Source organism: Sylvia atricapilla, chromosome 7 (genome assembly GCF_009819655.1).
Source record: "Sylvia atricapilla isolate bSylAtr1 chromosome 7, bSylAtr1.pri, whole genome shotgun sequence".
NCBI classification, from domain to species: domain Eukaryota; kingdom Metazoa; phylum Chordata; class Aves; order Passeriformes; family Sylviidae; genus Sylvia; species Sylvia atricapilla.
In genome coordinates this window covers 38,565,282-38,589,883 of record NC_089146.1, presented here as the reverse complement: position 1 = coordinate 38,589,883, position 24,602 = coordinate 38,565,282, and the positions used below count along the sequence as shown (strand labels likewise).

General features: G+C 45.1%; 2 protein-coding genes across 2 annotated transcripts in view; both read right to left on the bottom strand.

Annotated features, from left to right (window-relative positions):
* Positions 1-719: 719 nt before the first annotated feature.
* DAPL1 (death associated protein like 1) lies at positions 720-7,188 on the bottom strand. Its single transcript, XM_066323343.1, has 4 exons — positions 7,044-7,188; positions 4,096-4,183; positions 2,459-2,522; positions 720-989 (listed from the first exon to the last, which is right to left on the bottom strand). The coding sequence occupies exons 1-4, from the start codon at positions 7,087-7,089 to the stop codon at positions 870-872; spliced, it is 318 nt and encodes a 105-aa protein (XP_066179440.1). The 5' UTR covers positions 7,090-7,188; the 3' UTR covers positions 720-869.
* A 7,024-nt stretch (positions 7,189-14,212) lies between these two features.
* The window catches only part of PKP4 (plakophilin 4), a 68,406-nt gene continuing 58,016 nt past the window's right edge, over positions 14,213-24,602 (bottom strand). The window contains exons 12-22 of the mRNA XM_066323229.1: positions 23,837-24,020; positions 23,414-23,531; positions 22,789-22,980; positions 22,474-22,647; positions 21,580-21,730; positions 19,473-19,668; positions 18,655-18,739; positions 18,431-18,548; positions 16,394-16,525; positions 15,653-15,726; positions 14,213-15,204 (exon numbers count right to left, since the gene is read on the bottom strand). Of these exons, the coding sequence (XP_066179326.1) occupies positions 14,956-15,204; positions 15,653-15,726; positions 16,394-16,525; positions 18,431-18,548; positions 18,655-18,739; positions 19,473-19,668; positions 21,580-21,730; positions 22,474-22,647; positions 22,789-22,980; positions 23,414-23,531; positions 23,837-24,020 (1,673 nt within the window). The 3' untranslated portion in view covers positions 14,213-14,955. The remainder of the gene's footprint in view (positions 15,205-15,652; positions 15,727-16,393; positions 16,526-18,430; positions 18,549-18,654; positions 18,740-19,472; positions 19,669-21,579; positions 21,731-22,473; positions 22,648-22,788; positions 22,981-23,413; positions 23,532-23,836; positions 24,021-24,602) is intronic.

Genomic DNA, 24,602 nt, shown 5'->3' with positions numbered 1-24,602 from the left:
GTATTATCCCCTGGCTCTCTCTGTTGTCCCTGCTGTCACTGCAAGCAGGCTCAAGGACACCGCCTGGGCTGGCATTTACACTTGTTCCTCCCTATTTTTAAGCTTGACTCTTCATGACCCTACTACTACCAGTCACTGCTGAGCCTCATCCCCTGTTCTGCCAACTCTAACTCCAAACTCCAGTCACAGCATCTGCTGCCCCTTGGCTCCTCCCTGCTACCTCTCCTCCTATGCCAAGGGTCCAGATCCAAGCCAGGTACTTCATTTGTCCACCCCAGCCCCAAACAGGTTGAAATACACTGTTTCCACTCAGTTCTTCCTGCTTGCTGGATCCCTGCAGAGGAGCTGGGGTTTTTTACAGAAAGAAATGCAAGCAAAAAAATACTTCTTTCATTGCACTGAAATCCTTCCCAGGACTCTGTGAATTACTTACCATGCAGTAAGCCTCAGGCATGCATTCACCACAGAAAATCTCAGGCTCAATTGAAAGAAGTCTCATGTCTTTCAGTCATGACCTGCTTTCTTAGAATCCAGTTCACGTCAGGTTTGCTACCATTAAGCTAAAAAAACCCCAAAACAACAGGACTGACAGTTTCCATTCCTTTACTCAAAACTCACACAGTAAGTGAAACTTAGACCTTTTAGCATTGAGTAATCACTACATACCAGTAACAGCAGGTTAGACAGAAGCCATGATATTGTAATAAATCCTGAGTACATTTAGTAACTCTTCTTATATTTTATTGTCAGTAACAGAAACACAGCAAGGTACAAGGCACACAGGTTTTGAGCACTTCACCACAGTGTGCTAAGTGCTATATAAAATAGAAATTCACTTTAAAGTAAACGTAAGTATTGTAACGATTATCTTAACATTTCCGTGGCTGCTGAATAATGTAAATTCTTTTAGGCAGTATGAACTTCTCCAAGGTAGGCTGTGGCTTTTGGTGAGCCACTTGTAATGTTGCTGCATGGATTTTGTGGCTCATCTGTAACATTAAAGGGGGAAGAAAAAAGTTGTGATAGAATACAGATTTTTCAGCTATTCTCTTTTTAAATGTCATCCCATTAAAGTACTTTGAAAGGAGCAGTAAAACCTAAACCCACAACAAGTTCAAGTGATCAATACACAGAACTTAGGGTAACTCAGTATATTTAGTTATAATTTCTGTTTTCAAAGTGGTATTAGTCTAACTACTCTTAGGGAATCTTTGATTTTTTTTTCTTTCCTTGTTTAGTAGTTCATACAATGAGCTTCCAAGATAAGGAAAATACAGCAAATAATCAGTATGCCAGAGTTAGCAGTAAGTAGAATTAAATTCTTATTTTCCCAAGTTCAAAATCGTCACGATTGCAGTAGCTAATTATCACATTCTGAAGTAGCAAGGAAGCTTCATATACAAGATTCTGGAAATCCAGAGGAGAAGGAAATGGGGGTCAGACCAGAGGAGACAAGGACAGGTGGAAGAGAAAGAGGATGAGTTGTATCTGTCCTCCTCTAAGTCTAAGAAAAAATTCAAGATTTACAGGCTAAAGTTATAAGCACAACTGTTGATAAAAGGCTTGTGTTGGTTGAAAATGCAACTGATGTTTTACTGAGCTCTAGGTATGAGGAACTCTTGTATGCTGCAGAGCCTGAAGACTGCAAGTGTGTAACAAAGAGATGATATCTCTGAGATCTTTGGATTACCATGCAAACCAAAGAGCTGCTTGTGAAATCAGCTCTTCCAAAGGGCAGGTGTAAGTCTGCACCAACAGCTAATGAGACACAGGGCAGAATCTGTAAGCATGTGATAAACAGAAGGGTCCATTAGCAGCTGTGGGATACAAGATTTTACAGGACCCTGTAGTTTTCCTAAGGGAGAAGTCAAAAGGAGCTTGACTGAATGATGCCAGGTCTCGGATGAAGCAGCACGATACGGGGCAGCAGTAGGACACGCTGTGCCTGTTGTCTTGGGGATCACTCCCAGAGCAGGACACTGGGTCACCATCCTGTGATGCCACCCACCTCCCCCAGGTGGCTCTGTATTTCTGCTGGGGCCTTACAGAAGTGGGAGTGATTTCCAGGTGGGATGAAGCACCGAAGACAAGGTTTTGCTCTGCACTGTGATCCCAGCTCGGCCAGACACTGGTCATTCCTCCCTGTCCTTCACTAAGGCTGACGCCCAGGACACGGCTCAGTGTCTGGCTGTGCTCCTCAGCCCAGGTGTGCACAGGCACCCAGGGCCATGTCACAGTAACCACGAGTGCACCCAGAGCAAGGAGAGGAGGTCAGGTACTTTTCAGCCACCCAGCACCTCAGCCACACAACCACTACAGAAACAGGCTATCCCAAGAACATTTAGTGGCAGATCAAACACCTGCAACTGCCAGACACCAGTTTAAGGAAAGTTCACTTTTTAACTTTCGTTCATGCTCAGATTTATGAAGAAACCCTGACTTTTTCTTCCAGACTTACTTTGTTCAGTGCTTCTGCTACCAAGACACCCACGTTCTGAGGTTTTGCAAAACTGACAATAGCACTGTAAAGCAGAAGAAAAAAATATTTAGCATTTTCATCTCACAGAAAAACTTGAGCACTTGTCACTTTCATTTTCCAGACTTCATACTAAATATTTTGCAATATAAATTTAGGGTTTGCAGCTAAATCTTTTCATCACATTGAAAACTATATAATATCAAAAAAAGCATGCTGTTTCAGAACGGAACAACAGAAAATCTGTGTGACAAGCTGTTTAATTCAGATATACAAAAAACTGTATATGAAATGTCCTTGAATATCTCAAAAAGGATTTTTTTTCCTCAGAAGCTGAGCAGTTATACCCTTATCTACAAAAAATTTTCTTGATTCCAGCCTAGACCCATGAAAAAATTCACCCTCTGCTTTTGGAGAGTGTTTCCTTTCACAGCAACTATTCATCAAGCAAGAACTTTTTTTCACAAGATTATCCCATTACTTTCTCCATATTCCAATGAATAACAGCATGTTACCAATATTCCACAAATAAATCTGTGGATATGGAATAATTTACTTCAACAACAGGAAGAACTTCAAATGGCATATTCTTCTGATGATACCATTATACCCACTGACACATCTGTAGCTTTAAAATGGCATAGGGAAAAATAATTATAAACCCCAAATACCAGAGATGTGACTCTTGAAAAAGCAGGTATTGCTTTAGTTAAGTTAATGATTCTGTGGATCAGGCAAGACATTTCAATTTAGCAATCGACAGTTTGCTACACTGACAAATAAAACTTATTTAAGATCTGTGTATAACATTAGGTAACTATGACAATGGGAAAGACTGCAAAATTACACCCAGGCAATTGGCAACAAAAGAAAATAAAAAGTTTCTAATCCCAGAAGAATAAAAAATGAAAAACTTCAGGAACACCACAAGTCATTCAAATTTTACATCCTTATATTGGGTAACTTAACTTTTTTAAAGTGACATTTAAGAAAAGTGCATGCATTTAGGAAAAATGTTCAGTCTTTGGAAAAGCTACAAGAAAATACTTGTTTTATGACCACATCAACTGGTTGCTGTTACTTCATTCAAAATAGAAGCATGCCTTCATTTTTTGGGGAAAACAGCTTGACTAACCTCATAAAGCAGTAAACAGCAAAAGCCAAATTAGATTTTAGATTGAAATAGGGGGTATATCCTATACAGGATAGATAAGACTCTTCCTTGGGGGTAAGTTGATGTGGGTTTAATTTCCTTTAGAATATGGACATCCTAAAGTTCATTCCTACTTTACTGGAAACTGTTGGATCATTCCTTTATTAGGCACAGGTATGTAATACATTGTTTTAATTTCTGTTCCATAAAACATGACAGTAGAGATGAGATTCAGCCTTTGCTTTTCATTGCAAGGCACTGTCCTTGGGTTTTGAAGTTGTTGGGTTTTGGTGGTTTTTAAGTCAATGCTTACTTCAGTATCAGTATTATTTTATCTATAAATTGCACAAGTTAATTTATTTAAGAATAAACTTTCATAGAATAAGACGGTTTTTTTGTTTTCAAAGATCATTACCTATGAACTTGAACTACAGGGCAGGGCTGAACAGCCCCTGCATTTTAATACCTTGACTTTTCTTTTCCTGGAGTTCTAGCATTTTTCTCAACAGGTCCATTCTCTTGCTTTTTAGACACTCTCATACCTCCAGCTTTAACTGCAAGAAGAAAGTGAAATGTAAGTAAAAATGCCTACAGAATTACATACCACATTACATACACCAGAAGATAAGACTTTTACCCCAGAAAACCATTAACCAGAATTCATCTTTCAGTATTTACTCCATTCTTTATTTGTACACACAGGAGTAGCCAAAGAAGTGCAGCAAAGGCTTCAAAATTCTGTGTCATGGGAGACTCCAATCAACTTCTATATACCATAAATCAAGAAATCAGAGTGGTTTCAAGCACTGCTAACTGTATTAAACACCTTACTATATTAATATGCATTCTTCCCTTGAAACTATTACATCTCAGATTTGTATTCTACAAACAAAAAAGAAAAAACCCCACCATCTGAATGCTTTCAAGTTTTTGAACAATGTAATTAACAGCAATAAGGATTTCATGATTAGTTCAGAGTATTCCAGAATAAATCTAATAATGCAAATAAGAACCAGATGTATACTCATCTTGTACTTGTGTTCCAACATGTTTAATTATATTTTATTAACATATCTGCCAATCACAAAACCAATTAGCACTAATTAAGCTACAGGTGACCTAACAATAACAATTTAAGTTCTGAGGCATGTCTGAAAATTGAATTCTGAACAAAGAACACAAAGTTATCTAAAACATTCTCTTGAAAGAAATACTTTCTCCCTCTTTAGGAGAGCATTTTAAGTTTTAAAACTGTGAGTAAGAAAGAACAACTTCAGTGTTCTTTCCTCATCCTGTTGAACAAGGTGCTTCACCCCTCAGCAAGACTCCTATCCTGACTGTGAACAGTCAAGGCTAGAGTTTAAATTTGGGGGTGGCTGAGAATAGCGAATGGGGAAAGAATTAGTCAATTAGTCAAAAAAAGCCCTGGCATCTTTCAAGATCTCAGACATCTTCTTGACATAATTTCTCTTTATATAAGTTCATCCAGAACACCAATGCAAGTTATCCCAAGTGTTTTCCCACAGATTGTTAGGTTCTTGTCTTTTAATAAACCAGGAAAACCACTACAATTTTGGAATGAAGTAAAAAAAAGGTAACTAAACCTAGACCCACATCTTTTGGTTTGGGACCTTGGCTCAGATGCAGGACTGGCAATTTTTAGATACAAGCATCGTTTTTAAATTAGCAGGGCAAGGAGATCCAGACAGAGGCAGACATTTTACACAAAGCACAAGGGGAGCCAGACAAGGAGGAGAGAGATACTGCAATGTGGACAATCTGTTATTGTGTCTATTACCAGTAGGCCCACAGAACAACCTTATCTATAATGATTAAAAATAACTCAATTCCTTTCCATCTCTGCACTGACTTGAAACTAGCCATAGGAACAGCTGTCCCACTTGCTAACACACACCCATGTGGGGAAGAGTTAAACACACATGCATCTGGGATGCACCACAAAGCTGTTCTGTAATTTGCTTTCCAAAGCAGTAGAGAGGCATGTCAAACTTTTAATGCAGAGTTCAACTTCTTTATTTTTGTTAAGTGACCTGTTAGCCATGTAATCTAACAGTTAAGTGACAAAATCTTTACTAATTTCCATTTTTAAAACCCCACGCATTTTTTAAAATAAAACAAGAAAGTAAGGAAGCACATTCCCTTTTACGCTCCCCTCTCAAAAGAAAACCCCAACAAACAACCACAACCTCAACCCCAAAGAAGAAAACAACACAGGAACAAACCCAAGCGAAAACAAAGACAGCTTGGCTGAATACTGGCGAGAACAAAGGTGCCCACCTGGCCTTTGGTCACCAAGTACACGACTGAAACCAGCGACTGCCGCCTCCAGCCCCTGGCCAAGCCGGGCCCCACAGTCACACGTGGGCTCACCGAGACTGACCTGCAGATCTGCAAGCCTTCAAGCTGCAGTTCAAAACGACCAGAACCTACTCCAGGTCACTGACTGCACTGGTTTAAAGGCCCTTTCAGGTACAGCTCAACTGTCCCTGCCACACACACAAAAATCCAGGAACGGACTGGAGACAAGCTGAAAAAAAATATTTACATCCCAAATTAATGTAAAAGAATACTAAAAAAAAAAAACCGAAACAGAACACAACCAAAACAACAACCCCTCCAAACAAAAAAACATTTTCAAGAAAACAAAACAGTTCGTATAGGTACAGGGAGACACACAAGTATGTGCTCCTCAGGCACTAACTGCTCCTAATAAACCAGCCCCAGCTGGTTTAAAGCCTTGTCGAGACGGCTCCTCAAGTTTCCAGGGCTGACCTGCAGATCCTCGCAGTGACTGTCCCGCAGCTGTAAAGGCTGAGCCCGCAGCATCTCAGCGTGTGCCCCAGAGCGGGCGGGACACAGCCCACGCACTGCTGTGTCTGAGACTCCGCACAGCTCCTGGGAGGAGCTGCTCACGCTGTGTGCCTTCACACGCTCCCCCGGCAAACACCGCCGCTCCTACACTCGCTATACCCCCTCACAGTGCCGGTACCACCGCCTCACGGGCAGGGCGGGCGGGAACCGCAGCCTCCAAGGCTTCCCTCACAGAGAGCCATCGGCCCGGGGGGCTCGGCGGGGGGGAAATCAATTCTTCACCTTACTGCAGGAGGCGAGGGATAGGGCTGTAACATTCAACACAGATTTTTCATCGACCACGGACACCCATTTCTCTCGCTATCCCTCAGTAACACGTTCCCGATCACCGAGCGCACCCGTGACGAAGCGGCTGCGGGAACTGCTGGGGCGAGCGGGCCGCGCCCCACAGACCCGCCTCCCCCATTCCCGGTCCCACAAGGCCGCTCCTCGCGGCGGAGGAGGGGCATCTGAATTTTTATCACATCCGTGTGGGACGGTGCGGCGGGACAGCCCCTCACACCCGCCCGGAGCGGCCCCTACCTGCGGGAGGGCGCCGGCCCGGCGGGACAGCACTCCTCAGCGCCATGGCGGGACCGGAGCGCCGGGAACCAAGCGGGGCAGGGCAGCACGGAACCCCGCAGGAAACTGCGCACCGAGCCGAGCGGCCGCGCCTTGTGCGGCTCGGAGCGGTGTGGGCGCGGCGGGGCGCGGTCCTGAGAGCGGGGCGCGGCCTGAGGGGCGGGACACGGCCGCACTGAGGGGCGGCGGCGGTGTCAGGGCAGGGGAGCGGTGTGAGGGCAGGGGAGCGGTGTGAGGGGCGGTACGAAGTCGGTACCGAGGGGCGGGAGCGGGGTGAGGGCAGGGGAGCGGTGTGAGGGCAGGGGAGCGGTGTGAGGGCGGTGAGGGCGGTGAGGGCGGGGGAGCGGTGTGAGGGGCGGGGGAGCGGTGTGAGGGGCGGGAGGAAGTCGGTACTGAGGGGCGGGAGCGGTGTGAGGGCGGTGTGAGGGCGGTGAGGGCAGGGGAGCGGTGTGAGGGCAGGGGAGCGGTGTGAGGGCAGGGGAGTGAGGGCGGTGAGGGCAGGGGAGTGAGGGCGGTGAGGGCAGTGTGAGGGCGGTGTGAGGGCGGTGTGAGGGCGGTGTGAGGGCGGTGTGAGGGCGGTGTGAGGGCAGGGGAGTGAGGGCGGTGAGGGCAGGGGAGCGGTGTGAGGGCAGGGGAGCGGTGTGAGGGCAGGGGAGTGAGGGCGGTGAGGGCAGGGGAGTGAGGGCGGTGAGGGCGGTGTGAGGGCGGTGTGAGGGCGGTGTGAGGGCGGTGTGAGGGCGGTGTGAGGGCAGGGGAGTGAGGGCGGTAAGGGCAGGAGAGCGGTGTGAGGGGCGGGAGGAAGTCGGTACTGAGGGGCGGGAGCGGTGTGAGGGCGGGCGGCGGTGTGAGGGCAGGAGAGTGAGGGCGGTGAGGGCAGGGGAGCCGTGTGAGGGTTGGGGTGAGGCCAGAGGAGCGGGGTGAGGGCAGTGCGAAGCCGATAGTGAGGCCAGGGGAGCGGTGTGAGGGCGGTGTGAGGGTTGGGGTGAGGGCAGAGGAGCGGTGTGAGGGCAGAGGAGCGGTGTGAGGGTTGGGGTGAAAGCGGGAGCGGTGTGAGGGGAAGCGAGGCCAGAGGAGCGGTGTGAGGGTTGAGGTGAGGGCAGAGGAGCGATGTGAGGGGAGGTGAGGGCAGGGGAGGGGTGTGAGGGTTGGGATGAAGGCGGGAGCGGTGTGAAGGCGGGAGAGCCGTGTGAGAGGCAATGTCTTTCAGAAAGATGGCTAAAGATTCAAAAGAACTCGATTTAGCGAGGTAAAGCTTACCCTCTTCAATCAATAGTATCTGCTTGAAACAAGCAAAACATTGTTATTCACGCGCCCTCTTTAAAAAATCCATGACCTTAACAAACATTGACGCTTTACACAGCGTAGTAGAAACACAACCGGAAGTAAATACAGCTGATCTGCTATTATTAACTGTACAATCTCCTCAACATTTTCAATTTTAGTATTTAAAATGACCAAAAAAAAGAAAAAAAAAAAAAGAAAGGAGTTATTTTTAATGTTTACCCTGTGTTGTTCGCTGTGGATGAAGAAAGCATCACGAAGGTTGCCGGTTTCCCGGGCATTTGTATCGCTGTGCTGGTCTCCCCGGGCCCCAGAGGGATGTGGGGGGTACAGGGTGCATCCTGAGGGTCCTGCCAGCCCTCCTAGATTGCTAAAGCATTTCAGCACAAAATGCAGCTCTCTTAAGGATTCTGAAAGCAAAACAAAAGAAGAAAATGAAAGCAAAATGAAAGAAGAAAATTGTTATTCTTGTGATTTATTTGTAATTTTCTTATTATTGAATCTCAATGATTTAAAAAAAAAGGTGGGGAGATGGAATGTAAAAATAGGATGTGATTAAGTAGAATCTGAAGAAGGGGGAAACGAAGTTAAAAAATAGAAGAGAAAATAGACTAAGAAACGAATAGATATTTATAGCACGACAACCTCCTTATGAGTGACTACCGTTGGCTTGGATCTTTAAAGCAGAAAATATGAAAGGACATCCAGTCTAAACTAGATCTCTCTGATATTTAATTCTGTATGTATGAAGCAGGAAATGATTTTGAAATGCAGCAATTTCCTCCCTAGAAAAGCAACTTTGCAAATATTAAAGTCGATCGTGCTGCATGTGTCTGCCCAAAAGCACTTAACATTGAAGTGGATGATGGCAATTCTGATTGGGGAAATAAATTCTTTCAGGTAAAATGATCTGCAGGAGAGAGAACAAAAGAACCCTACTCTGAAGTATTTGGCCAGTAGTAAGGGGGTGTGATATTTGTGTTACTCTGCCTCAGCAGAAGAATACTGATTTTTCGGTTTATTTACCTGAGCTGTTTGTTTCTGCACAGATTGGAGAGGTGAAGTTTCATTACTTACACATGAGGCAGTCATGTTGTGCAGCTTTGGTGTGCTGCTTAAAGCATTCATAATGGTAAGGTTTAATGCCATTGTACATCAGTTCTGGGAATTCTTGGGACAAGCATGGGAACTTGGTTTAAATAAAAAATTGTAAGTTCATGTTGACTTCTTACCATGTTAACTATAATATACCATTTCTTTATTTTTCTTCCACCCTCTCTCCTTCATTTCCTCTGTCACTTGTTCTGTCTTTAAAGCAGAAGCTGTTGTAAATTGAACCCATATTTACATAGTATTTACTTGTTGGAGCACCTTAGCCTTGACAGGCAGCCATTGGCACTACCTCAACAATGCCACAGCATCAGCTTGGGTTTGTAAACCTGATTTTATTGAATGATTTAATTTGTTTAGACTCTTTTTTCTGTTTTCATTCAGACTTTTTACCTGTCGGAAATTATTAGACTGATTTGTCTGGGTGAGAAGAATCAGCAGGGGAATAATCCTTCAGTGGCTATGGGATAGTGCAGGTGAAATCTCTTGCTTTTCCTGCCATCCTCAGTCCTATTTTCTGATCACACAAATATCAAACTTCAGAGATGATCATCTGGTGCTGGGGATAGATTTATTTTAATGACAGTAATTTGTGAATGACTGAATTAAGAATGAGTTTATATTGTAATGGTTCTATGTATTTTCAGAATTTTTTTTCCATAACAGAGGCAGATGTGGGAAAGCCTGAGGGGAAACACAGAATTTAAATTGTGATAGTGAAAGAGACAATAGTCATAGAAAATTTTCTTGAGTGGTGCTTTCAGCATTCTGGAACTCTTCCTATTTCCTGGCAATTCCTCCTTTATAATCAACATTTTACGGGCAGGTTACTGGCTGATTGCAAAGTCTGAAAAGTCACTTGGCAGGAACAAAAATCACCGTGTTCCCAAGCAGACTGTCTGTTCTAATCCAGCTAACAGCTATTAGCATAATTATACACTAGATATAGTCCACATCTAAAATAAGCAGTTAGCATGCAGACATATGGAATACCTTCCTCATGTGTCATATTTTAAATCAGATCTCTGTGTTGTTAAAATCTATTACTCATGACTGCAGTCTTATTTCCAGAATTCCTTGTTTTCAAATGTCAGAATTACTAAATTGTTGTTACTGATATAAACTGATACTGGTTTTATGTCTGGCAACGGAGTGGTGAAATACTGCTGCTGTTTTTTTCAGCTCAGTGACAGGTAGACAATACCTTTTTCAGACGGTTTTAGATCCTCCAGGAGCCCAACAAAGACAACAAATATTCTGGGGCATGTATAGAGCCTATTTTTTATTAATACATGCTTTAATTTCCCCTACCCTTGGTGTTATTTTCTGTTTCATAGTAGTTCAGCACAAAGTCAATAATCTTAGAGAGATCATTTGTGTTAAGTGTCTAAAGCAAGGACAAGTGAAGGCAGCCCTATTTTCGGTGGGGTTTGTATTGATATAATTGTTCACTAGTGCACATAGTATGTATTTGACAAAATCTGCAGGATAAGTCTGGCTTCATGTCTGTAAAGCTTGCCTGTTTCTTGTAGGGAGCCTGACAACTTCAGGTCCTGGTTCTGCTCTGGAAGCCAGTTATTTCTCTACAGGAGAAAAAAGTCTTTAGGCTGGAAGGTGCTGGAAGGTAAAGGGCAACATCATTAAGCAGAGGAATCTTCTGGCTAATTGTAATAATAGATTTTTTTTTTCATAGAAGGACTAAAAAGATATACCTTTGTCATCACATGTTTTATCCACCTCAAGTGCCCATGTTTAAAAAAGTATTGCTGGGCTGTGCAATAAGTGAGTGAATTCTAAAGAATTAGGTTGCAACACCCTGAGACAGAGGCCTTTGGAATTTCATCCTAATGGAGATCAGTTTTTCTCAGTGTGATTGCTTTTTGCCAAAGAATAGGCAGATAGTTCATTTCACAATCTTTCTGACTTTGAGAGCTTGCTGAAAATCAGCACATTCTATTACTACTTGTCTAATTCTTTTACACATAATTCATAGAATGTTGAGCTGCCCAGAAGGTGGTGTTTCATACAATAAAATGTATGTATGAAGATACTCACTAATCTCTGGGATGCCCTGAAGCAGGAAGATGTCCCTGATATCTGGCTTGCTGTGGGTCAGTGAAGGAGTGACCCAGCCTTTGGGTGTCTGCTGCAGCCTCCCAGGGGGATGCCTGCTCTGCTCTACACAGAACCATCAGTTCTGCTGTGTGACAGTGAGTGTGCCACGGCTGCACGCTGAACCTGGAGCATGCAAACAGCACTTACCCCTTGGCTCTGCAATGTAGTTAAAAAACAATAGGGTGAAGTTGGAAATTGGGGAACTAATCACATTGAGGCAAGCTCTACAGGGGGATGTGAGGACAAGGAGCAGAACAGAAATACTTACTGGAGCTTTAAAAGGAGAATGCAGCAGTTTCTTCAGAGAAACCATCATACAAACCTGCCCAGTCCATTGTTGAACATGTGTCATACTGAGATTTTGGTTCTCTTTCTATGTTCAAAGCATTTCTTTCTGTTCATACCATATGAAAAGTCAACTCCTACACATTATTTAAAGATATGGAGAGTGCTGCCACAGAATGAGGGCAGGCAAGTTGATGTGGGCAGCTGAGATCCTGCTCATAGCCCTTCCAAGCACAGCCCAGGACTCAGCATGGCAGTGCTTCCTGGGCAGGTGTGCTAGTAAATGGCAAACCAGAAAGTTCTTGCTCCTGTGGTTAGTCTACAGAGTGGGTATGAAGGACTGAGATAGCTGTGGCAGCAGAATAACCAGCGAGGCCAGGGCAGCTGCTGGTCCAACCACCCACAGGGCACCATCCTGCCCTGGGAAGAAACAAGGTCAACCTTCCTCTTTGTCTAATTGTCATGGAATTATCAACTGTGCTCTGAATTAAAATGCCATCTACCAAGCCAAATAAATATTACACATTTTTTTGATCTGGTAAAAACCTTCATAAATGCAAAAAGAAAACTCGGTATTTTTTGAAAATGCATGCATTTTAATCTAGTGAATGCCCTGTAAGTTGTAAGATTCTCAATAGAAAATATTTAGAATCTCTAATGAAGTAGTGATGTCTTTGGATAACAGAACTCACAAATAGCCCTTTGATGCTAATTGTGAGCAAATGAAGAACCTTGCTGCTGATTTCTGCCTTCTCCCCCCTCCGTGGCAGTGCTTGGAGAGGTTTCCAAGTGGGGCAGCCAGCAGTGGAACCTTCCCTCACCTCTACCTGACAGCCACAAACGAATCCCTGCACTCTGTGATGGCAAATTACCAACTTCCAGGCACGTCTCAGTGACAGCTTTCCCCTAGTGCCTGCGGTTGTTGACAGCTCCTGGAATCTACTTGTAGCTACAGTCATGTTTCCCTTATTTTTCCAAAAGTTTATTCATGTTTATGTTACCTTTTGTGAGTGTTAGTCTTTGATACAGTAACTCAAATGCAGAATGCATGCTTGAGTACTTGTCCTTGGCTGAGATGGATTCTCTTGTCTGTTCACTGACAGGAAAACTCAATATTAGCCTTTTTCCCAGTTGTTGGAGTCCAGGGCATTCCCCTGGGAGGCCACAGACCTCTGCAGAGAGGTTTGGGACTTGAGCAAGAGGGTCTTGGAGCTGTTCAGGGGGGTAACAGACCCTGGGACAGAGCCCAGGAGGACACTGCCTTTGACTTCAGCCCATGGGAACAGCTTCCAACATTGAGAGAAGAATGACAAACCACAAAGATGTGAAACCAGTAGTTCAGCTCAGTGTAGGATGAAAAATTATGTAGTTTTGTTTTTAGAATGTAGGTACACGGGAGACAAGATGGAGGATTTCGGGGGGTGCCCTGAGTTCCTCATTCTTCTCCCCTGGCCTCCATCTCGTGGTGACGGTGGCACAAAGGAGTGTAGGAGCCTGGGTGAGAGTAGAGCTGACCCCTTTAGCACAGGTGAGAGCACTGGAACAGAACTGCAGACAGGTGATATGTAACTGTCTGTCCAAAGGGGCTGTGACACCCCACTGCAGGGGCAGTCCTCTCGTGTCCCAGCTGCTGCTCAGATCCTGGCACAGGGAACATGGGGAGATATGAAATAACAAACACCACAAGAAATGGAGAAAACATTTTCCTTTCTTGTGACCTGCCTCAAGGCTTTCAGAGGCAAAATAACTCTTAACCACCTAAATCTCGAGTGAAGAACCCAACCTGAGACCCAGTGTTCTCAATCCTTCAGGATACTGGAAAGCCTGAAACCCCAAGGAAAATGCAGTGACGGGGAGCAGTCGTGGTGGGTACAGACAGAGTAGAGGCAACAGCCTCTACAGTACAGGAGAGTTTGTGATTTAGTTACTTAAAAAGAATGAAACGTTTATTGAAAAGAAATCCAAGCAGAATGTAGTCAGAATGGAGACCAGCATTTCTAGGACAGCAAGGTAACCTCAATTTCCTTGACAGAGCAAGAGGAGGGGTGGAGGAGTGGTGGAAAGAAAACAGACTAAAGTTCTGAAGCATCTCAGATTGCAAATACCAGAAGTAAAGACACAAATCTGAGGAATCTTGGTAGGAAGTGATGGATTCAGCCTTTTCGGCTGCCAGCCTGACACATTCAGGACATTTCCACTGGAGAGAACTGGGAAAGTGGCTCAAATGTTTTGATATGTTTAATCTGCTTAAGAATATGCAATTAGACTTCATTTTCATGGTATTTGTTTCTAAATATCACACACAGAAAATAATAAGAAAAAAATGAGCAGGGAACAGCTTTCCATGGATGAGACTTCCATATTTATTGTTATTCCATGTGCATAGAAAATGGCAGTGACGTTCCTTATGAAATAGGCAGGGGATGGGAGAGATATGGATATACTGGACTGAACTTTGTGCTTCAAAATTACACTATTAATTTTTTAAACTTTGGGCTCTTTTCCTCTTAGAATTCATAACACTTTCTTGGGTTTGGGTATTTTTTTTTTGGTGCATGATGTTTTAAATTCCTTTTTCAATGACACACTGCATTACAAATGGATGGCACTTGAGACCAGTGGCATTTCCATATTTACACCAACGAAGAAATTTACATGACGCAGTAGCATACAATCCTGACATTCAGTAATAGCAATAAAACAAGGGCAGCCGTTGGATTGTTTCTGTACAAACTATCAGAACAAGACTTTTATTCACATAAAAAAAATCAGTTTTAATTTGCTCTGACCTACACACTTTCCAAATTCATCGTACTCAATTCTCAAACCTTTCATCACATCGCCCACACCCTCACCAGACTACAGGAGCTACAAGTAATGATACCTAACACCTAAGCCGAGCAAAACCATCCCTGCCAGCTCTTTCTCCTGACAATGCCTCCCTCAAAAGAAAAAAAAAAAAAAAAATCGTCCTTTTTTCCTCCTTTTCTTTCACTTTCACATTTCTTAACCAAAACAACACGGGGCCATTCCAGTCCTTCTCAAGCCAGACAAGAAGCACGCTGGGATTTTCTCTCTGGTGCTACACCCAAGAGTCAGGAGAGCCTGGGTACTGTTCTGCTCGGTAAGAAGATCGTCTGGTGGAATAAAAGTCTACATAATTGGTGGTTGATTTCAGTCCGTACTGTGTTGTGTAATCTGAAGTAGCAGGGAAGTGAACTCGATCATCAAAGTAAGGGTCCTCGTAGCTGTGTGGGGACTGCAGGTACAACCGGTAGGCGTCGTAGTTTTTCCTGCTGGCATCTTCTTGGCTGTAGTACAGTTGCTGATGCTGCTGGTAAAATGATAGCAAAATAAACTCTCAAAAATATAATTAGCAGAGAAAATACTTTTCCCAAGTGCAGCTCTACCCACAACAGTGACACAGGTTTTAAACCTCCATGAAATGTACCCAGGGAAATGGAGGAAATGCCTCTGAGTCTGCTGTGTGTCCTACATCACTCAAAGGGAGTGACTCTGAACATGCACAGCTTTAGAGGTCAAGCAGAGTAAGTAGAGAACGTGGCCATAGCTACCAAAAGCAGCCCAAACCCCACGCAAGTCAGAAAAGAGGTCTCAGATCCCATGTCAGAAGGTGCCAGAGTGGGTGATCACAGGGAGCCAGCCAGGCTCCAGCTGCCCTGAGGCTCTGCCCTGTCAGGGCACTGACCCAGCACTGGGACCAGGGCACGTGCCCAGAGCCCGGCTGCCTCAGCCCCTCCTGCCCAGCCCGGGCTCACCTGCAGCCGCCGGCTCTGCTCTCTGCCTGGGGAGGAGTAGGAGCTGATGTAAATTGGTGAAGCTTTGCTGGAACCTGCCAGAAAAGTTAAATGCATCAACTTCAGTCTTTATTCATTCAGCCCTAAGTCTATTGGTGTTTATCTTGCCCTGTACATAGCACCTATACTATTAAATCTGCAGATTTCAGTACCTGCTAATTATACAACCTAATAGCAGAATACAGGCAAATGTTGTCCCTCAGCAGCAGTCACAGCAAACCCAGGAGGTTTATGTTGCTGTTTCTCATTTTACATACTCAAAATCTTTAAAGCAAGGAGTTTCCTTCTCTTTAGTCACTGTCATCTATTGGTTTGCTACTTGTGTGACATAGTAGGAAGGAAAAGAGAGATCAGAGAAAATATGAAATCTTGGTATAATTTAGTAATATAGTAATTTACAACTGCAGATTAAAATTTATAACATCACCATCACAATATAATGTATATAATAATACAATTTTCTGTACTGGTATTTCAAATAAAATAAGAATTCCAATTGCCTCTCACTTTCCAATATAGGAAGGGATCTGTGTTTACTCTGTCCCTGGGCAGTTTTAGGGCAGAGCTGGGTGCCACCCTGCCCTGTGCCGCAGCCAGGAAACACGAGTGAGAATGGACAGAACCAGTTGGCTGTGTCCAACTGTGAACTCTTCCCACAAGGGAGAAGTCTCTGCTCCAGAAGATGCTCAGCTGGTGTCTTACCAGTGTAGATGTCTTTATGTGCAATGACATCGCCCTGGCTGCTGTAATACTGCATAGAAGGGTGTGTCCTGTCGTACTCGGAGCGAGGCTCTCTGATTCCCAGCAAAGCCGGCGACGAGGACGTGCTGCCAACTGACGGGAAAAGAGGTTCTCAGGATGGACAACAAAAGCCTTTCACACACCCAGCCCTCCTCACCGCCTCCTGCTCCAAGGGTGCACAGCCAGGGCTGGGTAGGACAGGACAGCCCAGAGCTGCCAGCAAGGTACAGAGGCTGCAAGGGGCAGTCACTGCTTGGTGGTGCTGACAGACACGGGACGTGTGTGATGCTCACAGCGCAGCTATGGCACCTCACCATGCCTAGGACATTACCTGTGTGGAGGCAGAGATGATCCTCTGCCAGTGGTGATGGTTTATCTAAGTTACACTCAAACACAATAGTTAAGGCCACCCTGTCACTTGTCCAGCCTACCTGGCCGAGTGACCCCTGTATACACAGGTGAGTCCTGAGCACGGTGTGTTCTGGGAGGCCAAAGGGGGGAGTGCGGCAGGGATCACTTTGTGTTCCTCAATAAGCAGCTGAATCTCAACTGCAGCTGTAAGAATTTTGTTCTCCTAAATCCTCCCTGGTCTACAGATCACTTGGGCTCTGTTGGCTCAGAAAGACTCCAGAGACAGGAGAAAAATACTTAAATGCAATTTCTAGAAATATTGCTTCAAAATATTAGTTCAATGATAATCTTCCACTGATGTGTCCATTACATCATAGCTCCGAATTCTGTGTTATTAGGGATGGTTTCATTACTAGTGTTTTCCTGGCATATTCATGGCTAAATATGCCCTGTTGTTAAAATTCTGACATGGGTCAACATAATAATGTGTGTTTTAGAATGAAGTGACTGACACAAGAACAACTCTTTCAGGCCAAGTTCCAGCAGGCATCTGCTGTGCCCAGCACAGTGCTCAGCCCCTCTGGGGATGTGGCTCACACCAACTTCCACTGCCTCCCTTGGGCTTGGTCATGCTCTAGACCAGGAAAGCAGACACTTCCTATTAGGAATTGTTACTAAACCCTCTTTGAAATACAACATCCTTTGAATATTAAATTACAGCTGCTCATCTGCTTCCTACTTGTCATTCAAAGAACTGGAGTAATACAGTCGTTCTGCTGCTGTATCCTGAGAGACAAAGCACCAAGACAGAAATTTGACGGTTGCTGTCAGAATATCCTTTTTCACTTGGGTAGAATCCAGTCATTCCCTGAGCCTAAGCTGTACTGGCTTCCTTGGTGGGTGAGAGGAACCCTGGCACAAACACCACAGCAGGTTTACTTCTTCTAGGAAAATAAATCCCTGGTAGAGCCCTTGCTTTTCAAGTCAACCATGTCATAAAGGAACGTGTGGGGGTTGTTACTTTTATGTAAAGAGGCAATTAAACAAGTCTTATAGGAACTGGTCACTAATTTTAGCAATCACAGTAGGTAGGTATGTTTCAGTATTAACAGACATCTGCTCTAGATAGTCTCTAGAAAACTGAGTAAAATAAAATGCCAAATGAAGACAAAATAGAAGGCCTCAGGTAGGTTTTGTATCCACCACCTTGAAGATGTAAATCCTAGCACTGAAGGCATTGAAGGAACAAATGTGAGAAATTAATAAGGAGGAGTCAGAAAAGTGAAGTTTTCGGGTTTGGTTTCTCGTTGTTAATGAACATAGTTGGGAATGAAAATGAGCTCCTGGCTGTGGGTGTGTTGCTGTTTATGCTGCCAGGCCCCCATGCTCCATGAGGCCACTCCACAATCCCCACCCAGCGCAGGAGGGGCTTGGAGCAGGGCAATGGTTGGTAACAATGTCCAGCTCTACTCATGGAGGATTTCACTGCACCAACAGCTCAGGGAGCACTCAGAGCACGTGAAGTACTTTGCTCAAACACCAAGGAGCAACAGCCTGACCTGTTTTAAATGGGATTAGTACCACACTGAGAGGCTTTTTGAGTTAAAAACATGGGACAGCAGGTCCCTTTCACCCTCCCTGACTGACCCGACTGCATGACAGGTGACATCTGCTGATTGGCTGTGGATAGAGAAGGATGGGATTTGAATCTCTCTCGTTCCAGTGTTGATACTGGTGTAATAAAGTGACTTTGATTCCATCCATCCTGTGGAGTGGCAAAAAGAAAAACAGATCAGAATAAATTGCAAGCTGTAAATGAATGAGGAGTTTTGTGGCACTGTTTTCCAGTGTAAGCTAATTTTACAGTTTACCTTTTTGTAAATGCTCCGGAGGTCTCGGTACTGCCACAGTGTGTTCAGTACCTGGGCTGCCGCCTTGACAACCTTCAGTGAGGACCTGAGGTGAAGAGTATGGCAGTGTTAGAAAGCCACTGAACTCCACTTCAAAAGAACTGCATTCCTGCTTGTAACAGCCTGAGCCTGCTGCTGTGGGGCAAATCAGACACTGCCTCACCAGCGTGAGCACAGCCAGGCCAGCAGCCTGACCACGAGATGGGGCTCCTGCTACCCCACTGCCCAGCCACAGGGGCCTCCTGTTGCTCACAGCTTTCATTTCCACTAGACAGCCACTGTGCCAGCAGAGAACCGTCTGACAGCCTCCCCAGAGCCCTGGCACAGCAGGCAGCACCGGCTCCCCTCAGCCTCGAGGGCATCCCCCCGGCCACCTTCTCCTTTCCCTGACCAAAGAGCTGCACTAGACACAATTCACAGCTGCTGGGATACATCTGACAAAGGTGCCCACACAGTCTGACTTGGAAAAGCTCCAAATATTTCATTGATCTTGTAGGTGTTTAAGAGGTGACTGGTTAACTCGTTTAACCTGAACAGGTCCCAGGACCATGGTTACTGTGAGCAGCTGTGCAAGCCTCCAGAAGTCTGGGGCAGAGAACGCTGCCCAGGACAGTGGTACCGGTGCCTCCTGCCTCCCACAGTGAGACTCCAGCTGACAGCTCCTCAGAGCCAGACTGCAAAGGCAGATCTTCTTTTTCCCTCAAAAACCCCTTTCTTGCATTCTTAAGCATTTTAAACGGACACAAACAGCTCAGGAACGGTCTTTGCTGCCCACTTGCCTGTCACCTCTTCCCTTTGTTATGTTGACCAGCTTCTCTATGCCGCCGGTGTCGGCGAGGGCCTTGGCGTTCTCCATGTTCTTGCTGGTGACCTCGTGCAGGGCGCAGCAGATGGCGGCCACCGTCTCGTCCGACAGGACGCTGGGCCCGTTGCCCCCCGGCAGCCGATTGACCAGGTCCCGCATGGCGTATTTCCCTGCGAACACAGCCCCACGGGACAGCTCACAGCACAGCTCACAGCACAGCTCCTGCGCCTGGGAACAGCCCAAGGCACTGAGAAGCAGCACAGTATCAAAACCTGCCAAGAAGTCACGTTTTACACAGAGTCAAGAGGGACCGCATAACCGTTTTTGAATTATTTTTCCGTTTAGCTCAAAAGTGAGAGAAGCTGAATTTTGCACTAAAAGAGGAATTCTTTAAACAAGAATTATTTGGGGAAAGCAGAATTGTTCAAGGAAAAATGTTAGGCTACTTATTATGATTGACAGAACAGCGCACATTCCTGGGCTTCATCTATGCGAGGATTAAAGGAATCCTTCCAGTAACTAGGAATCCTTTCTTCTGGATGTTCTGTTCACCTTGTTTGCTACCTGTCAGCACTCAGCTCTGTCAGGCTCCAGTGGCTGACTGCTGCCAGAGATAAGCTGCACACAAGGGACAGTAACTAAGATAGAGGTTGAGGTTTCTCCTGTTTGGGCTGTACTGTTAATTGAATGATTAATTGATTTCATAGCAGACATATATTTATACATAACAGTGAATAATGAAGGAGCGTTGCACCAAGTCATTTGCTATTTGTTTGTGTAATGTGCCTGAGAGGAAAAAAAATAAACAAAAAAAGGAATTCTGCAGGCAAAAGGAAGCCCACTGGAAAACTCCCCCCACACTGCTGCCTGCAGCAACACCCTGCCATTGCCAACCCTTCACCAAGCTGAGCCACGTGCTGCATGTTCCAACAGATATTGCAATTTGCTGGAGTCCTCGTCTCCCATTTCCTGCAGTGAGCCCATTGTTCCTTTCCTAACCCAGCAGAGAAGCTCCTAAGGAGGATTTCTAGCATGGGGCAGTGCACAACTTGCTTCACATCTCACAGTGTTTTATCCACTGGTCTGTTTCAGAGTGTGTCTGAGGCCAGAATTTCTTTCAGAGTACAGCTTTGGCAGGGAGAGGGAGCAGGTGGAGGACCATTCCTGAACTGAAAAGTTTTGCCAGGAATGGAAGAAACATCCTGAATATCACCTGAGTCTGACCTGCACAGGGCTGGTGCTATGGAACATTTCTCACTTGAAACACTTGCACTGCAGGAAAACACACTCTGAATGTCCCAGATGGAGAAGCTTCAGAAACAGATAACAAAGTTCTGTTCACCTGTGTTTTTCTTTTTGAGAATAATGATCCTCCTATCTCTATGAACAGTTGTTATATCCTTGACCCCACAATTCTACACACAGAACATGCTTTTGTAACAAAAATGAGACTTTTTATATCACACCATTTGTTAACAGGGTTCACTGAAGCCACAGAAGCCTGAGGCTGAAACATGTTTAACACTAACAGACTGAGAAACCTCAGGGCAGGAAAGCTGATTGTTATTTTGTTGAGGTTTTTTTAATGCTAGATAAGAAAGGCACAGATGAATGCTTAAAGGGTTAAATATTAGAACTGACATGAGAGTAAGTTTTTCTAGCAGGCACCCCTGTTGATGACTTAGTTCAGCAAAGACACAGATGCTGCTCTATATCTGTGTTTTCCTGGAAATACTTTACCAGGAGAATTTTTTCTCCTCTCTTCCTGTCCAGGATTGTTTAAAAAGCATTGCTATCACGGCAGCAGAGCTGTTCCGTGCCCTGGGAACACGTGGGAGACCTGCACCCCCCAAGCAGGTGAACACTGAGCTCCAAGGAAGCAGCGTTTCCACCCCGTTTGGCATTGATGGTTTTCTGTGTGGTTTGGCTGACCCATCCATGAAAGGTGGCCAGCAGCAAACGAAGGTGGCAATGTGTGTCTGTAAAAGCTGCTCACCGATGTGACACAGCTGATGTGACACAGAACCCTCAAGCGTGCTGCTCGTGTGACAGTGCCGGCGCTGTCTCCGGTCCGTACGTACCAATGAGCTCCTTGTTCCGCACGTCCAGGGCCATGTTCCTCAGGGCAGTGGCCACAGATGACACCACTCTGTCGTTGTCCATGCGCAGCAGCTCCACCAGGATGGGCAGCCCCTTCTCCTTCCTGACGGCGGCGCGGATGTAGGCTGCGAACTGACACGGAGCCTGTCACCCTCACGGGCATTGCCAATGGAACAGGACACGGCTCGTGTCTGCTTGTGCTGGGATTGTAAACAGATGGCTCTTGGCCATTTCTACTCATTCCTCTTACAAACAGAGAAAGTATTTGAACAGATGATGATTACTGAAAAGGCAGCAGGGGGGTTGGGTTTTGTTTGTTGTATTTTTTTTTTAAACACCAATTTCGTAATGATCAAACTGAAAAAGGTGTAGCTGGCTTGCTGCAAGCAAAGGAAGCAATTAATGCTTGCTGTGTTTTTTAATTTCTCTGTGACAAATACACGACACAATATAGTGTTCTCGTGTGCTGCTTTTGTAGCACATTATATGCAACGGCCAGAATGTATGGCAATAAATAACAGAATTTGGAAATAAAGTAAATTTATTTGTCCTGGTCCTATTACAACAGCACCTTCCCACCAGAACTCACAGCTAGAAGATGCCAGAAGATGGTTTTGATCTGACATGCCCTGAAAGAAGCTTTTTCTGTATATTTAAAATAAGGGGCAGCTTCCATGTGGGCCTTGTTGCCCCTGCTCTTTGCCCAGGCTTTTCGCTGTGGAAACGTGACTGCAGCACATGAGCACTAATGCACAGACAAGAGGAGAATGCTCAGATGCACACGAGAAAATGGCATGTCCCCCCAAACACATTCCAGGGTCTGACTAGAAACAAGAGCTGGACCACAAAGTGAGGAGGAGCAGGAAGTCCTGTACCTTCCAGTTGCCTGCAGAAAGGTTCTGGAGCGATCCTGCAGAGCCCTCCAGAGTGGCTGGGTTGGAGCTCTCTGCCAGCAGTGTCAGGTATGGCTTCACCACCGACGGGTGCCAGAGCATCTCCACCCCTTTAGGAGACTTGGAAAATCCTGGAATAGGGCCAACTCCATCCCACTGAGAAAGGAATGCAGATTTGTAACTGGACAAAATCTCTGTATTGTCATTCAATGCAGGATTGTTTGTGTCAAGCTATGTCCTCTCCCACCATGAGCCAAACCTCATCTGAGGTATTTGCAGTACACAGAAAATACAAACCTGATCTTCCTGCAAAGTTTTTTTTTTCTTCTTCTTTTTTTTCCCCCAGCAGCTTGGCTCCGAGTCTTTGCTGGGTGACTCTTTTCCCAACAAGTCATCCAGTTCATTGATTCCCAGCAGCCGCGCCTGAGGCACCTCCAGTTCCAAGCGGTAGGAAAGGTTCCTCAAGGTGCACACACAATTCTCCACTGTCTGAACCAAACCAGAGAGACACCATGTCACCACTTCTTCCTCACACAGACACAAACCAAACCAGTCCAGCAGAGGGGAAAAGGCATGGGGGGCACAAGCGCTAAGCTCTAATGCTGGGCCTTGGGCTGGGTTTTGGCTGCTTCTCTGGGAAAATGCAATCTCTTTCAAGTCTGACAGTATTTGTAAGAGGGTCTCTGCTACAGTGGCTTATTCTTCAGTATTGAAAATGAACAGCATAAGAGTTTATTACTGTTTTATTCAGAAACAGATACAGCAGCATTGCTGAAAACAAGAGGTGACCTGTGCTCCACAGCTGGGTTTGGCTGTGCCCCAGTGACCTGGGGCTGGGAGCAATGCCATTTGAGCTGAGGACAAGCCCCAAGATCAGACACAGGTTAGCACTGAAGTGCCTGCAGATGAGACATGCACACACCTTACTGTCATAATCCGAGGTGTTCACACAGGTGTGGATCACATAGAGCAGAGAATCGACCAGGCCTTCGCAGGACCTCATCTGCTTTCGTGCCTCCTCCCCAGCAGAGCTTAGGTTCCTGAAGGTTGGAATGACAAAGGAACACGGGGTATGCAAGGACAGACAGATAATCACTCATTAGATAGTTTGCAGAAGGATTTCATGCAGCTGATTGGTAATTGATTGGCAACTCTTAGTGACTAACTTGGTAATTTTCATATTTTTCTATTAGAAAAAAGACAATTGGAAAAAGCTGTCTACATGATGGAACTCAGTAATTTATAGACTAAAACAATTCCTTTGTATTTAAAATTACAGTACAAGGAAGACCTGCTGGATAACATGATTCCTCTTTAAAAGGGAGCATTCTATAAGAGTGAATACCTCAGGCATCCTGTTGTATTGCGCAGAACGAGGGAAGTCTGAAATTTAATTTTATGATCATCATCAAAGGAGGAGCTGTTCCATCCCGAGTGGGGCACTATCACAGTGTTTGTCAGCGTGGACAGAGCGTCTCGGATGATTGTCATCTTCACAGCATCACATGAAGACAAGTTCCAGAGAACCCCTTAGAAGACATTTCCAGAGCAGTAAAGTCAGCAGACTTGGCAAACAAACATGAAGCAACACTGACAACTTAAAATACATTACTTTAAATATGTGATGTAATTCTAGAGCAGGCAGAACACGGAGGGCCAGCATCCAAAAAGGAGGAAAGCAAGGTGAACAAGGTGAACAGTGGAGGAGGACATGTTTTTTTCCAAAGAGAAGGATGGCCTGCCCTGACATTCCTGCTACTTCACAGCATATACTGGGTATGTCAGGTACTGAGGAGCAGAGCTGAACATAGAAGAAGGAATGTAAAAATCCTACAGAAACTTTCTTCCTGGAAACAACAGCAACAGGACCAGAGCAAGTCCCATCCCTCCACTGCATGGAACTGCTATCCATCTTTTATCCTCGGGCAGAAATCCTCAGTCCCCTGCCTGGCAAAGTCTCCGTACATGACATTCAGATACAGATGTATAAAATCTGACATGCATTACCAGCAGAACTGTATATACAAATACCATGCTGAACACAGCATTGAATCTTCTTTTTCATCATGAAACACAGCTTAAATACTTTCCCTGAAGAAGTCATCCTTGAT